General features: G+C 46.1%; 1 protein-coding gene and 1 non-coding gene across 3 annotated transcripts in view; one reads left to right on the forward strand and one right to left on the reverse strand.

The window, feature by feature from the left end:
* Window positions 1–17,030, forward strand: part of MYH10 (myosin heavy chain 10) — a 195,963-nt gene that overhangs the window by 10,554 nt on the left and 168,379 nt on the right. For both annotated transcript variants that reach the window (XM_067021824.1, XM_067021825.1), the window contains exon 2: window positions 12,307–12,453. In XM_067021824.1, the coding sequence (XP_066877925.1) occupies window positions 12,307–12,453 (147 nt within the window). The remainder of the gene's footprint in view (window positions 1–12,306; window positions 12,454–17,030) is intronic.
* TRNAR-CCG (transfer RNA arginine (anticodon CCG)) lies at window positions 4,132–4,204 on the reverse strand. The gene has a single exon. It is a non-coding gene; the product is annotated as a tRNA-Arg (tRNA).

Consider the following 17,030-nt stretch of genomic DNA (forward strand, 5'->3'; position numbering starts at 1 on the left):
TGTTGAGCCGTTGCCGGGCACAGTGGGCATCTCAAACACATTTGTTAAATAAGTAAGTGGACAAAAAAGGTCCTGCTTCCTTAAGGAGCGAGGTTTCTGAAAGGCCATGTTCATTTCAAGCCAGGGGCTGACAGCAGTGTGAACCCTCAGGGGACTCAGGAGGCCTTAGTGGAGCCTGGTATGGTCAGGGCCACAGAGAGGAGCTGTGCACTGAAAAAAGTAACAGGTTGGGGGCAGGGGGCCGGGGGAGTTTGGGATTAACTTACACACACTCCTATACATAAAACAGATCACCAACAAGGACCTACTACTGTATAGCACAGGGAGCTGTACTCAATGTTTTGTAACAATCTATAATGGAAGAGAATCGGAAAAAGAATACCACCACCACCGCCACCCCCCACCAAAAACAAGTAACAGGCTGTGTCTGAGGAGGACTTGTAAAAGGCCAAGTGTAAAGAGCCTGTCCTACGGATGGGCCTCCACCTGGAGGGAATTTGTGCTCCCAGAATTCCTTCCTGGGGAACAATAATTTAGCTCTTGAATTGAGAGATGAGGAATGACAGTGGATGTGATGAGGAAAAAGCTCTGCTGTAGAAGAAGCTATGGGGAAAGGCCTCTGTGACTCCATGTTGAAAGGAGAAAGTCCCTCTTTCCAGCACAGGTTGTTTTTTTTTTTTAAAGGAACTTTATTTTTTATTTATTTACTATTACTTTTGGGGGGGCTGCGTTGGGTCTTCGTTGCCGTGCGCGGGGTTTCTCTAGTTGCGGCGAGCGGGGGCTACTCTTCATTGTGGTGTGTGGGCTTCTCATTGCTGTGGATTCTCTTGCTGCAGAGCACAGGCTCTAGGCACGTGGGCTTCAGTAGTTGTGACACGAGGGCTCAGTAGTTGTGGCACATAGGCTTATTAGTTGCTCCGCGGCATGTGGGATCTTCCCGGACCAGGGCTCAAACCCGTGTCTCCTGCACTGGCAGGCAGATTCTTAGCCACTGCGCCACCAGGGAAGCCCCCAAGTTTGAGTATAAAACATTAACTGGAGACCAGTATTTCCAGGAGACACAACAGTTCCCCTCCCCCACCCCCATGGTGCCTGGCCTCTGCTTGAAATTTTGTCTCAGCCTTTTTCTCTTCCTCACAGTCCCCGTGTCTCTAGTTCTCTGTCTTTACTTAGAATGGAAATGTATTTACTGGTGATTGTATTTGTTTGAAGTAAACCAATGTTAATCAAGCTTTGGATGCATTGAACATTTTGAAGTATCACCCTGAAAGAAAATCTAAATGTCCCCAAATGAGGTTCTGACATATTTTATGTTTCCCACGGGTGGGTGGCTTGGGTGGGTGAGCTATTTGAGCAAGAATCATTTTATTTCTGCAAAGCTGTGTGACTTCTGTTTTTCATTTTTACCTTTTGTAATTCCCTTTTTTGTTTTTTGAAAATTTATTTTTCTTGGGCTTCCCTGGTGGCGCAGTGGTTGGGAGTCCGCCTGCCGATGCAGGGGGCGCAGGTTCGTGCCCCGGTTCAGGAAAATCCCACATGCTGCGGAGCGGTTGGGCCCGTGAGCCATGGCCGCTGAGCCTGCACGTCCGGAGCCTGTGCTACACAACGGGAGAGGCCGCAGCAGTGAGAGGCCCGCGTACCGAAAAAAAAAAAAATTTTTTTTCTTTTTATAAATTTATTTATTTATTTTGGCCACGTTGGGTCTTTGTTGCTGCGCTCAGGCTCTCTCTAGTTGTGGTGATCTGGGGCTACTCTTCTTCAGGTTGCACAGGCTTCTCATTGAGGTGGCTTCTCTTGTTGAGGAGCACAGGCTCTAGGCACATGGGCTCAGTAGTTGTGGCTTGTGAGTTCTAGAGCGCAGGCTCAGTAGTTGCGGCGCACGGGCTTCGTTGCTCCACGGCATGTGGGATCTTCCCAGACCAGGGATCAAACTCGTGTCCCCTGCATTGGCAAGCAGATTCTTAACCACTGTACCACCAGGGAAGCCCCTCCTTTTTGTTTTTTAATTGAAGTGTACTTGATTTACAATGTTGTGTTAATTACTGCTGTACAGCCCAGTGATTCAGTTATACATATATATGCATTCTTTTTTTACATATTCTTTTCCATTATGGTTTATCATAGGATATTGAATATGGTTCCCTGTGCTATACAGTAGGACTTTGTTGTTTATCCATTCTCTATATAAAAGCTTACATCTGCTAACCCCAATCTCCTGTTTCACTCCCCCCCCACCCCTTCCCCCTCCCCCTTAAAACCGTATCACTTTTTTTTTTAAAAACAGGTTTTTTTTTTTAATGTATATTTTTTATTTTTGGCTGTGTTGGGTCTTCGTTTCTGCGCGAGGGCTTTCTCTAGTTGTGGCAAGTGGGGGCCGCTCTTCATCGCGGTGCGCGGGCCTCTCACTATCACAGCCTCTCGTTGCGGAGCACAGGCTCCAGATGCGCAGGCTCAGTAGTTGTGGCTCACGGGCCCAGTTGCTCCGCGGCATGTGGGATCTTCCTGGACCAGGGCTCGAACCCGTGTTCTCTGCATTGGCAGGCAGATTCTCAACCACTGCGCCACCAGGGAAGCCCAAAGCCGTATCACTTTTGTTGAGAGAAGAGAGAAAGAGGATGAAGAATGCAAGTTACCATCCTGGTAAGGTGAGCCATGAGAACGGGGGCTCCGCACCCAGACTGGGCATCCCCAAGAGCTATGGGGCTGAGGGGCAAGGTACCCAGAGCTGGGTCTGGAGCCCTGGCAAGGTTTCAAGATCCTCTAGCAAATTGTGATTCAGACATCTCTGTATTATAGAGTTCCTCTTAAGTTGTGGCCATTGGATTATTCATTCTTTTTTTGTTTTGTTTTGTTTTTTTGGCGGTACGTGGGCCTCTCCGTGTTGTGGTCTCTCCCGTTGCGGAGCACAGGCTCCGGATGCACAGGCTCAGCGGCCATGGCTCACGGGCCCAGCCGCTCCGCGGCACGCGCGATCCTCCCGGACCGGGGCACGAACCCGCGTCCCCCGCATCGGCAGGTGGACCCCCAACCACTGTGCCACCAGGGAAGCCCTTCATTCTTATATATACATTAGAAAGAAAATCTCTAAAGAATACATCAGGCCATATGGTTACCTGTTATTGGGGAGGGGTAGCCAGATGGGGGTCAGGGATTTGGGGCAAAATTTTTACTAGGTAATTTTAAACAATTTTTAAATTTTGAAACAATCTCAAATTTATGCAAAAGCTGCAAGTATGGTAAAAATACCTTCCCCCCCACCCCTGAACCGTTTGAGAGTCAGTTGCTGATAGGATGCCTGATCACCCCTGAGTACTTTAGTGTGGATTTCCTGCAAGAAGGACCTCCTCTGACATAACTACAATATAAGCAACAAAATCAGGAAATTAACATTGATACATTTCCACCATTTCAGGTGTCCCAATAATGTCCTTTATAGAAACAAAAGGATCCAATTCATAATCATGTGTTGTCTTTAGTTGTCATGTCTCTTTCAGTCTCCTTCATTCTGGAATAGTTTCTTAGTATTTCCCCAGCCCTCATGATCTTATAGATTATAGGCCAGTAATCTTTTTTTTTGTAATTGAAGTATAGTTGATTTACAACGTTGTGTTAGTTTCTAGTGTACAGAAAAGTGATTCAGTTTTATAGATAGATAGATAGATATGTCCTTTTTCATATTCTTTTCCATTGTAGGTTATTACAAGATATTGAATATAGTTCCCTGTGCTATATACACTTGGATACACTTGGATCTTGTCGTTTATTTTTTATATAGTAGTTTGCATTTGCTAATCCCAAACTCTTAATTTATCCCTCCACCCCCTCCTTCCCCTTTGGTAACCATAATTTTGTTTCCTATGTCTGAGAATATGGTTCTGTTTTGTAAATAGGGTTATTTGTGTCATATTTTAGATTCCACGTATAAGTGATATCATATGATGTTTGTCTTTCTCTGACTTACTTCACTTAGTATGATCATCTCTGGGTCCATCTATGTTGCTACAAATGGCATTATTTCATTCTTTTTAAAAAAATATTTAGTTGTTTATTTGGTTGCATTGGGTGTTAGTTGCAGCAGGCAGGCTCCTTAGTTTGGCATGTGAACTCTTAGTTGCGGCACGTGGGATCTAGTTCCCTGACCAGGAGTCGAACCTGGGCCCCCTGCATTCGGAGTGCAGAGTCTTATCCACTGCGCCACCAGGGAGGTCCCTTCATTCTTTTTTAGGGCTGAGTAGTTCCATTGTGTGTATGTGCGTGTACCTATGTACATATATATATACACACATATGCCACATCTTCTTTATCCGTTCATTTGTCGATGAACATTTAGGTTGTCTACGTGTCTTGGCTTTATTGTGAATAGTGCTGCCATGAACATTGGAGTGCAGGTATCTTTTTGAATTAGAGTTTTCTCCAGATAGATGCCCAGGAGTGGGACCGCTGAATCATGTGGTAGCTCTATTTTTAGTTTTTTAAGGAACCTTCATATATTCTCCATAGTGGCTGCACCAATTCACATTCCCACCAACAGTGGAGGAGGGTTCCCTTTTCTCCACACCCTCTCGAGCATTTATTGTTTGTAGACTTTTTAATGATGCAGGCCTGTAATCTTACAGAATGTCTTTCAATTTAGGTTTGACTGATGTTTCCTTTTTTCTTTTTTTTACTGGAGTACAGTCGCTTTACAGTGCTGTGTCAGTTTCTGCAGCACGGCGAAGCGAATCAGCCATAGGCATACGCACGACCCCTCCCTCTTGGACCTCCCTCCCCGCTGTCTGACGTGTCTTTGATTAAATTCAGGTTATGAATCTTGGGCAGGACTATCACAGAAGTGATGTATAATCTTCTCATGGCTGTCTATCCGGTGGCATATGATTTCGATGTGTCCCCTTACTGATGACGTTAACTTTGATCACTTTTTTAAGATGGTGTCTGCCAGGATTCTCCACTGTAAAGTTACCCTTTTCCCCTTTGTAACGAGTGAGGATTTTGTACTTTGAGACTATGTAAATACCCTGTGCTGTCTCAAATTTTGAATTTACTCACTTTTTAATTAGAGACTCATAATTTCCTATTTTATTACTATTTCCCTTCTTTACTTTTTTTTGGAACCATGTGAATGGATTAACTATTTTAAAAACTAATTTTCAAAAAGAAAGAACCTGAAGTCCAATACCTTCACTGATCATGAGACTTCACTGAATTCACCATTATCCTTTGGCCAAGCTTAGGGCATGTACCACCCAAGGTGCGGGGGGGGGGCGGTGGGGACAGAGGGGGTGTTATCAACCCCAGGGGAACTCAGGACTGAGCGGGGAGAGAGATTCCTCCACATGGAAATGGGTGGCTGTTACCAAAAGCAGGGAGAATGGAAACTAGGCGGCTAAGACACTAGTGGATACAAAAACAACAAAACACAAGAAAGAAACTATGACCAGAGGGCCTTGGGAGTCTTGTGCTGGGACGCAGGGGATGTGTTGGAGCGGAAATGGCTACGAGCAAGTAACGAAACAAGCCCCAGGGCCAGGGGATGACCCCAGGGCAAGAGGCCCCGGCTCGCTGGCGTTCCGAGTTGGAAGCCAGGCCACTTTCCGTGGAGTTGGGACCCAAGTGGGGACAGTTGACAGCACCTGGCTGCGGAAGCCATTCAGAGGCAGAGGATTGGCTCCTAGGAAGGCCTGACCACGTCTCCAAAAACATAATGTGTCTTGGTGAGAGAGTTTAGATGAAAGAACGTCCCTGGGAATTTGCTAGTCGTTCTTCCTAGAGGTGGCCTTGAGCCCAGCATTTGAACTGTGGCAGCGTTGCTGGGATGGAGAGAGTGGTTGGCAGCCGTTGAACTCTTTGTAGACTCTGTTTTTCAAACACAGGAAGGATCTGCCACATTACGTGAATTATGCTTAATACCGTTCACTCTATGCCTCTCAGCCAGGCTTTGCTCTCTCCACTTCTCAGCCACAAACCCATGGAGTCTGCTTATCATTCCTGCGTTCACAGGATATTTTCAGAAACGGTATGCTGCCAGTTCTCCCTGGCCTGACCAGAGCACACCTCCGCAGACAGACTCATTTTGCAGATTTCTAACAAAGCAAATATGTTGATTTTGGCATACGTTAGCCCCAACTTCAGACTAGATTGCTCGATTGACTAGGAAAAAAATATCTAGGGAAAACACATTTTATGATTTTAACTGTTATTATAGGTGCTCTCAAAAAATAAATCTGTGACCTGCCATATATTTCAGTGAAAGAACTCACATCTGGTTCTGATTAACGCTGGAGTCTGTTGGCTGACTTAGCACGGGAGTCTTTTCTGGAAGTCAGCTCTGTGTCTCAGAGATTTTTGTTTTCACCCAGAGAGACACAGTGGAGACCTTGTTCCAGCACAAAGGCATTAACTGTTAGCGTGACCCTTCACAAACATGGCGATGCTCATCAAAGACCTCAGAATCCCTCCTGGAGGTCTGACACAGACAAGGCCGAAGGCAAGGGCGGATGGATGGAGAGAGAGAGTTCCAGGCTAGCTCAACAGACTAGGCTTTAGGCATTGCCATTTTAACCCCCAGTCACAAGGAGGACCCATAGAAGCTTTGAGAAAAGCATTGTCAACCCTCACCCTCTCTCTGGGAAAGAGGAAAGAAAAAATAATAAACACTATGGTACATTCACTTTTGTGATGAACAAGATGGTAAAATCTGTAACAGACATCCTGGGATAGCCCACTTTTTTCTCTCAAGATATAAGAGCTATAATAAACACACATCTCGGACTTCCCTGGTGGCGCAGTGGTTAAGAATCAGCCTGCCAGTGCAGGGGACATGGGTTCGAGCCTTGGTCCGGGCAGATCCCACGTGCCACAGAGCTGCTAAGCCCCTGCACCACAACTACTGAGCCTGTGCTCTAGAGCCTGCCAGCCACAACTACTGAGCCCACGTGCCACAACTACTGAAGCCTGCGAGCCTAGAGCCCGTGCTCTGCAACAAGAGGAGCCACCACAATGAGAAGCCCGCGCACCGCAACAAAGAGTGGCCCCCCTCTCGCTGCAACTAGAGAAAGCCCGTGCACAGCAACAAAGACTAAACACAGCCACAAACAAAACAAAACAAAAAAACACACATCTCACTTTCTTTATGGGCAAGATGGCAGGATGAATGGTAAAACTGTGAAATGAAGCCAACACAGCCAATAGCTGCACTTGGTCCATAGAAGTCGAGTCCACTAAGCATTGTCCAGGATGAAATGCCTTTGACCTGAAGCCTCATGATTTTTTTTTTTTTTTTTTTTTTTTTGCCTTGGCCGTGCGGCTTGCAGGATCTTAAGTTCCTGGCCAGGGATTAAACCCGTGCCCTCAGCAGTGAAAGCGCAGAGTCCTAACCACTGGACAACCAGGGAATTCCCTGAACTCTCATGGTTTTAAAATCTGCTGGCAATAGCTGATTCTGGCTAATGAGGAGTCACAGCTCCTCCTGCCTCCTTCTCTGTGGATAAGAAGAACAAGATAGCTTCAAACTCTAATTCCTCCCTCTTACCTCATATTCTTTCTGTGGAAGATGGGAACCATGTGGAAAAATAGCATCCTGCCCTGCTCCTGAGACGTGAGTGGGTCTCGCTTGGGGTGGCCTCCCCTTACTCTCCATCTATATGGCCCTTCCTCTCCAGTCACACCCTACACACCCCAAGAACTCTTTGCCTAACTGCATGTGCATTGCCTCTCAAAGGAAACAGAGAGACCAGTTGTTCCCAGTTACACCAAGGAACAGAGAGAGGTAATGATAGCCTTGAACAAACCTGACTTAATAGGGGCAGGACAGTTTCTTTCCCGAGTACATACCTGTAATGGACTTTATCTTTCAAAAAGCCTTTGATGAGTTCCCCACGTACAGCTCCACGAGTCACTGGATGACTGGTCACTTTTGTCACAAGTAGGGACCTACCTTAGGGGCAGGGATAAATGGGTTCTTCTCTGCATGGAAATGTATGAATACTAATTTTTTAAAAATCAAACAAATTATTTTTATTTATTTATTTATTTTGGCTGCGCTGGGTCTTAGTTGCAGCACACGGGATTCTTTAGTTACAGCACGTGAACTCTTAGTTGCAGCATGCTTGCGGGATCTAGTTCCCCGACCAGGGGTCGAACCCGGGCCCCCTGCGTTGGGAGCGCGCAGCCTTACCCACTGGACCACCAGGGAAGTCCCTGAATACTAATTTTAAAAATAGCCAACAGTTATTAAAGCACCTACTATGTGCCAGGTGTTGCCCTAAGTGCATCCCAACTATGAACTCACATCATCCTCACCACAACCTTCTCGGGGAGGTACCGTGACAATACCAATTTTACAGGCAAGGAAACAGTTACAGAGAGATTAAGGGCCTTGATTGAGGCAACTCAGCTAGCTCTAGAACAATCATCGGTGACATTATAAAAATTCATTTAGATTTTACAGTAAAATCTCATTGTAATATTTGTGAATGACAAAACACGTAAGCGTATGGAAAATTCAATGAGACTAAATTGCAGAAAGATCCTCTTAGCTTTAGCTCTGTCTGCCCGCAGCCTCCTGACAATTCTAACCCTGCGTCATCCTGCAGCAATGTCCCTTCCTTTCCAAGCCCCAGTCACCACCCTTATTTAGGCCTTTACTCCGTCTGCCTTGAACTTTATAATGGCCTCTTAACTAGTCTCCTGGCTTTCTGTTGCTTCCCGGCTCCAATGCAGTTATCGCAGCACTGCCAGATTAAATGAACACAGTACAGCTCTGTCTCAGCCCAAGCTAGCTCCAAGCCCACCCATATCCGTGTTCAAAGCCGTTCACGGCATGCCATGGCCAACTTTGCCAGCATTGCCGGAGTCATGCTCTTTTTTTTTTTTTTTTTTTTTTTTTTTTTTTTTTGCGGCACGCGGTTCTCTCACTGTTGTGGCCTCTCCCGTCTTCCGTTGCGGAGCACAGGCTCCGGACGCGCAGGCGCAGCGGCCGCGGCTCACGGGTCCAGCCGCTCCGCGGCATGTGGGATCTTGGAAGGTCAGTCCTTGTCCTCAAATTGTCTTTCGTGGTGAGAAGACAGACTTGTAAACAAATGCAAAATCATAAGTTAATTGTTCCAAGGTAGGAGTGTACAAAGTACAGCAGGAAAAGAAGTACCCACATCTGCCCGGGGACATCAGGGATCTGTGAGCTGAGAGAAAAAGCCAAAGGCCCAAGTGGACCATAGGAGAGAGTTCCAGGAGGAGGACACAGGGCACAGGGACACCGTGGAAGGACAAGCAGCTGAGTCCAGTGGTGATGCAGAGTTTGACGGGAAGTCAAGGAAGTTTAAAAAACAGGGGGCCAGATAAAGGCCTTTCATGAGTTGAGTTATTTTACAGATGTAAGTCCAACTCCAAACTACAAAATGACCTTAAAGTTTTTCTGGAAAAAATAAGTGTGAGAATTGCCAGGATTTTTAATTTTTATTTATTTATTTATTTATTTATTGGCAGTACGCGGGCCTCTCACTGTTGGGGCCTCTCCCGTTGCGGAGCACAGGCTCCGGACGCGCAGGCGCAGCGGCCACGGCTCACGGGCCCAGCCGCTCCGCGGCACGTGGGATCTTCCCGGACCGGGGCACGAACCCGCGTCCCCTGCATCGGCAGGCGGATTCTCAACCACTGTGCCACCAGGGAAGCCCCCAGGATTTTTTTTTTAAGAAGAATAGTGAAGAAAGAAAAAAATATTACTCTACTAAATATTAAAATATTAGATCACAATGGATGGTCGGAACTGTGTGGTCCTGGTGGGGATTAGAAAGATAAGGAATATAGTAGGAAATACGGAAATGGATCCAGGTATATATTACAAGTCTTATAAAATATTTTATTCCATTTATTTATTTTTTAGTTTTATTTTTTTGGCCATGCCATGCGGCATGTGGGATCTTAGTTCCCCGACCAGGGATCGAACCCGCACCCCCTGCACTGGAAGAACACAGTCTTAACCACTGGGCCGCCAGGGAAGCCCCTAGACTTATAAATATTTTAAATGTGATATCTCAAATCAGGATCAAAACGGTGGATTATCCAAAAGATGTTTTTGGAACAACCACCTGAACTATTTTGAAAAAAAAGTTGGTTCCCTACCCTTCCCCATCCTTCACAAAATAAATTCTAGATCAGTGCTGTCCAACAGAGTTTTCTTTGATGTTGGAAATATTCTGTATCTGTGCTATTCATTATGGTAGCCACTGGCCGCATGCGGTTATCGAGCACTTGAAGCGGGGCTAGTGCGTTGAGAAGCTGAATTTTTTATTTTAATTGATTGAAATGTAAATAGCCATTTGTGGCTGGTGGCTACCAAATTGAACAGCACTGTTCTAGAGGGACTAAATGTATAAATATAGGAAAAAGAAAGGACACGAATAGGAAAATCACAAAAGAAGAAATACAAATGTCCAATAAATATGAAAAAAACCCTTCAACCTCACCTATAATCACAGATTCACCAATCAGGCCAACTATGAGAAAATTCATCAATCTGACAATGCCTTAAAAAATGTTGCTTTAGAAAACTTTTAGAGGAAAACATAGGAAAAATACTCTTTGACATAAACCACAGCAAGATCTGTTTTGACCTATCTCCTAGAGTAACAGAAATAAAAACAAAAATAAACAAATGGGACTTAATTAAACTTAAAAGCTTCTGCACAGAAAAGGATACCATAAACAAGACAAAAGGACAACCCTCAGAACGGGAGGAGATATTTGCAAATGAAACAACAGACAAAGGATTAATCCCCGAAATATACAAACACCTCATGCAGCTCAATATCAAAAAAACAATCCAGTTAAAAAATGGACGGAAAAAAAAAAAGGGCGGAAGACCTAAATAGACATTTCACCAAGGAAGACATACAGACGGCACATATAGGGGCACATGAAAAGCTGCTCAACATCACTAATCATTAGAGAAATGCAAATCAAAACTACAGTGAGGTATCACCTCACGCCGGTCAGAATGGCCATTATCAAAAAAGCTAGAAACAGTAAGTGCTGGAAGGGGTGTGGTGAAAAGGGAACCCTCCTGCACTGTTGGTGGGAATGTAAATTGATACAACCACTATGGAAAACAGTATGGAAGTTCCTTAAAAAAGTAAAAATAGAACTATCGTATGACCCAGCAATCCCAGTACTGGATATATATACCCTGAGAAAACCATAATTCAAAAAAAGACATGCACCACAGTGTTCACTGCAGCACTATTTGCAATAGCCAGGACATGGAAGCAACCTAAATGTCTATCAACAGATGAATGGATAAAGACGTGGCACATATATACAATGGAATATTAACCATAAAAAGAAACGCAATTGAGTTATTTGTAGTGAGGCGGATGGACCTAGAGTCTGTCATGCAGAGTGAAGTAAGTCAGAAAGACACAAAAAATCATATGCTAACGCATATATGTGGAATCTAAAAAAAAAAAAATGGTACTGATGACCCTAGTTGCAGGGCAGGAATAAAGATGTAGGCATAGAGAATGGACTTCATGACATTGGGTGGGAGGGCGAAGCTGGGGTGAAGCGAGAGTAGCATCGACATATATGCACTACCAGATGTAAAAGAGTTGGCTGGTGGGAAGCAGCCGCATAGCACAGGGAGATGGGCTCAGTGATTTGCCATGACCTAGAGGGGTGGCATAGGGAGGGCGGGAGGGAGGCTCAAGAGGGAGGGGATATGGGGACACGTGTATGCATATGGCTGATTCGCTTTGTTGTGCAACAGAAACGAACATGGTATTGTGAAGCAATTATACACCAATAAAGATCTATTAAAAAAATGTTGCTATAGACATTGTTCAGGAGGGGGCAGGGAAGTAGGCATTTTCCTGCATCGTGTGAGGAGGTGTCGATTGATGCAACCTTTTTGGAAAGCAATTTAGCAAAGCAGATCAAATTACACATTCTTGAGTCAAGTTTCAGGTATTCTTATATCCCCCGTGTTTATTTTACATGAAACCCCGCCCACCAATTAAAACCCCTCCCCCTCGCAGTCATTATTATTATTACTTTTGTTTGTGCGTGGAGTACATTTTTATTTAATTGGGTCACTTATTTCTGGATGGCCGTTGTCTGCTCTGTGATGGTGGCAGTCCAGGCCCCATGTTGGTATAGTTGGTGGTATCCCCTGGGGCAAAGGGGAGCCGGGGAGAGGAGAGCTCAGGCAATGGTCAGCACTGCCATTCACTGAGCATTCAGCTCTGTGCCAGCCACCTGGCCCCCAGCCTCTCACCACAACCTGGTGAAGTAGATACTATCATCCCCATTTTACAGATGCGGAAACAGCTCCAGAGGGGTTCAGCGTTCCCATCCCGCAGCCGGGAAGCCAGGGTTTGGAGCCGGGTCTGTGACTCCGCTGGCCGGCAAGGACTCCAGGACCACATGCGACATTGAGGCCCTCGTGGGGCGAGGCCGTGGCGGGTAAGACACCCCCCCGCCCCCCCCACCCGCACACAGAGAAGCTACGCCCCTGGGCCCCCCTGATGGCGAGCGGGGACCTCACCAGCGAAGCCAGGCAGACATCCCTCCCCCACTACCCCGGAGACACAACATCCCTGGTGATCTAGCCATCTCTTACCTCCTCACGCTCCTGGGACCTGAAGTAAGAAAACTGGTGTATGTGTGGGTGGGGGGTTGCTGGGGTTTAACTCGTTTTGAAAAGACTTTAACTTGCGGAGGCTGGGATGGGGTAGAGCTCTCAGAAAAGGAATTTGGGGAATGGAGTGTCCTCAGATTTTTCCATCTGCTGCGACCAGGCCCTGCCAGGGATGCCAGAATGCTGTGTGTGCCCGGCCTCGTCGCGGCCCAGCCATCTCCCGCGACGGGCTGGGGCGGCAGGTTCTGCAGCTGCGGTGGGGAGGGGGGGAGGGGGAGGGGATGGGGGTGGTGGGAAATGGCGGTTCCGGGGGAGGGAGAGCCCGGAGGCTGCCAGCTCCCTCTTGCAGCATAATAGTTAAAGCCTGAGATAGTTGTGTGCTCACAAGGAAGTGGGGTTGGGGAAGCAGAGCCAGACTCCATCACTGCTCAGAAAGCAGCTTGAGTCGAGGCTGCAGTCAGAGCTGGGTCTGTAGCAGGGAGCTGGCGGCGGGGACATTTTCTGGGGGGGCTTAGACCTGCCCAAAAGAACAGGAGAAGGCTGGTCTCCACAGGGCAGGGAGGGATGGACTTTAAGGTTTGCAGGGATGGTCCATTTTTATTTGAAAACTGACCGACCTGCATCTTTCCCGGAAGAAAGAAGTATTTGGTTTTGTGTCTGTTTTTAAACGGTGAGAAAACGTAACCGTGTGAACCTGGAAGATCACTTCAGCTCTGTTGAGTCTCATCTGCGGTATCTGGAACAGGGAACTAAACCCGCGGGTGTTCGGTTAAGGTCCCTTTTAGCGCGAAGGTCAAGGATATTCAAACATTCCCAAGTTCTGCCCCAGACCCACTGAGTTAGAATCTCCGGGGGAAGGGGCCTGAGAACCTGTATTTTATTTTATTTTATATTTACTTGTTTTTTTAAATAGATGAGGATTCTGAAGCACTTTTTCTATAGTCTTACTGAGATGTAATTAACATACAACACTGTGTAAGTTCAAGGTGTACAGCATAATGACTTGACATACATATATACTGTGAAATGATTACCCAAATAAGTTTAGTTACCATCCATCACCTTATATAATTACAAAATTTTTTTTTTCCTTTTGCTGAAAACTTTTAGGATCGACTCTTTTAGCAACTTTCGAATATACCAATACAGTCTTTTTCTTTTTTTTTTTTTTTACTATAGTCATAATGTTGTACATTACATCCCCAGGACTTATATGTCTTTTTCTTGAGGAGGGGGTTCTTTTTTTTTTTTTCGGCTGTGCCATGTGGCATGCGGGATCTTAGTTCCCCAACCAGGGATCGAACCCGCACCCCCTGCACTGGGATCACGGATTCTTAACCACTGGACCGCCAGGGCAGTCCCAGAGACTTATGTGTCTTATAACTGGAAGTTTGTACCTTCACCCAATTCCCCCACCCCCACTCCCTTCCTCTGGCAAACCTCAGATCTGATCTCTTTTTTGGGGTTTGTTTTGTTTTGTTTGATTCCACACATGAGTGAGATCATGCAGCATTTGTCTTTCTCTGACTTACTTCACTTGAAGCTGTATTTTAATGGTACCCCAGATGAGTCTTACACCAGGAAAGAGCAGGAATTGCTGTAGGGAAATGGCACATCTCTAACCACCCCCAGCTCTGTTTGGGAGAAACGAAGAGAGAAAGGGGATGGAAGCTGGGAGCCCTGGCATTCAGGACTCTGAGATGTCAGGAACTGAGTTCCTGAGTCCTTCGGTCCCCCTTGGTGTCCCCACCTGCCATCCAGCAGCCCTGGAGCTCTGAATTTCTTCCATGAACTTGCCCACACGCTGGCACCCAGGAGAGGCAGCAGGAGATCAGCACACGGGTTGGGGGACACGTTCCAGACCAGAGTTTAGGGACTTGGGGCGGGGGGGTCTGGCCCCACTCTACCACTGGTCTTGGCAGAGTAGCTTTGCGAGGCCTTGAACCCACGGCTTGACTTTTCAGAGCCCCAGTTTCTTCATCAGTAGAATGGGGACGATTAATAAGCTCATTGATTGTCAAACAGTCAATAAATATTACTGAGGTCTAACTGTCGGGGCCTGTCTTTAGGCTGCCGGCAGCATCCAGTGAGGCATCAACGGAAGAAGTGCTTTGAGCAGAGGAAGCTCTTTATCAGCATTTCCCGAGTGTGCACCAAGGATGTGGGCTATTAATAGCGCTCCGTGAAAATAAAAAGGGTCTGTATTCAGTGAAGGAAGTGCTTGATTAAATCGAATTAAACCGTCTTTGATTTAGGACTTCTCGGAGTCTTTTATTGAATGTGCACTGACTTGCCAGGGCTGAGGCTGTGTGTGAGGGGGGCTGGAAGGGGTAGAATTCAGATCTTGGACTGGTTTGTTTGGTGATACCACTAATTAGTGGAGTATCTCTTTTGTATGTGTGTGTGTGGTGAAATATACATACCACAGACTTATCCCTACCATCCATCTCTAGAACCTTTCCATCTGTTTTCAAATGGAAACTCTGTACCTATTAAAGAGTAACTCCCTATTCCCTCTCCCCCTAGCCCCTGGCAACTACCACCCTACGTTTTGTTTCCATGAATAGGACTACTCTAGATACACCATATAGGGACTTGCCTGGTGGTGCAGTGGTTAAGAATCCGCCTGCCAATGCAGGGGACGAGGGTTTGATCCCTGGACCAGGAGGATCCCACATGCCGACGAGCAACTGAGCCCGTGAGCCTCAACTACTGAAGCCCACGCGCCTAGAGCCCGTGCTCCGCAACAAGAGAAGCCACTGTAATGAGAAGCCCGTGTACCACAACAAAGACCAATGCAGCCAAATAAATAAATAGATAGACAGAGAGATACACCATATAAGTTCAATCACACAGTATTTGTCCTTTTGTGACTAGCTTATTTCACTTAATATATTCACATAGCATTCCTCCATGCCGTAGCAGGTGTCAGAATCTCTGTCCTTTTCAAGTTGAATATTACCCCGTTGTATGTACAGACTGCATTTTGTTTCTCCACTCATCTGTCTGTGGACACTGGGGTTATTTCCACCTTTTGGCCGTTGTGAATGATGGTGCTGTGAACAGGGGTGTGCAAATATCCGTCCGAGTCCTTGCTTTCCGTTCTGTGGGGTAGGTACCCAGATGTGGAATTGCCGGAGCATCTCTTGGACTGGTGTTCTGTGGAACACACTTTTGAAACATTGCTCTTTATAGCTCTGAGGGAGCACTGTTTAAGTGAGAGAAAATTCCCGAATTTTCCAGGGATGTTCCTGCCGTGACTGATGCAGTGGGAAAACATCCTGGGTTAGGAGTTTGAACTCACATTCCTCTCTGATGAGGACCTCTGTGGGCCTTAGATTCTGCAGCGGTTCCTTGAGTGCTGAACTGGACGGTCTCTTGAAATCTCAGATTCTCTGACCTAACTTGGTCTCCCTCCCACGTGATCTGGCACGAGAATGGGGGGTGGGGGCGGGGGCAGGCCCCGGTCCGGAAAAGAGATGGTGTGCAGCTACGGACAATTAAATGTCTTTGTCCTTCAATCTCAACATTTTAATCTTTTTTAAACCTGTTTCCTTTGGTGGGGGAAAAGGATATTTAGCTCTTTCCTCACCTTCTTGCTTCGAGGTCTCTAACTCCGAGCTGTCCTCTCCGTCTCTAGAGCCGGTGTCACAGCTGTGACCTTCCTTCGCTCTTTCTCCCCAATCAAACAAACTGCTAGGAGGGAAGAGAGCTGCCTGTATTTCCTCTTCACTTTCCTGTTGGAAGAGTGACTTTCCTTTTCTTCTACCATTAGAAACACCAAAGAAAGAGTAGTCACAGAAATTTGTCTGTAGGCTACAAATGATGAACCTCAGAAGCTCCCCTGTCCCACGAGAGAGGAGCAATTTTCCACTTGCTTCGTCAAAAACAGAGACTTCGCTCTCCCATTAGGAATCTCTGGCTGCTACTTGAATTTTAAATATAATAGCCAGGTTTATACATTAAGCAAGCTTTGCCTGGTTTGCTTAGCAACGGCTCTAACTTTTATAGCTCCTTCTAAAGGAACTTGCAGATTTCATGATAATAACATCCATCTCACTGATCCAGAAGGGAAGAAATCTTAACCTTTCAGAATGATGAAAATCTAAAATTAAGCCACAAAGCAAAACAAAACCCTCCAAGCCTCTGGAATAACCTTCACAAAATCCCACACTAAAGACAAGAGCTTTATTTGTGAGAAAAGCCTTTAGACCTGGAAATTCCATTCACTTTTTTTTAGCAGAGCCTTCTCGACAGCGAGTCAAGACCTGGGAGGGAAGCGCTACAGACGTGTTAGCAGCAGTGTTAAACCATCTGGTAGCTCGAGGACAAAGGAGACGGAAACCTAAAAAAAGCAGACATGGAACTGTGCTGTGACATTTTTGACAGATTCTAATCAAAA

The sequence above is a fragment of the Kogia breviceps genome, chromosome 19 (assembly GCF_026419965.1).
Source record: "Kogia breviceps isolate mKogBre1 chromosome 19, mKogBre1 haplotype 1, whole genome shotgun sequence".
Lineage (NCBI taxonomy): Eukaryota > Metazoa > Chordata > Mammalia > Artiodactyla > Physeteridae > Kogia > Kogia breviceps.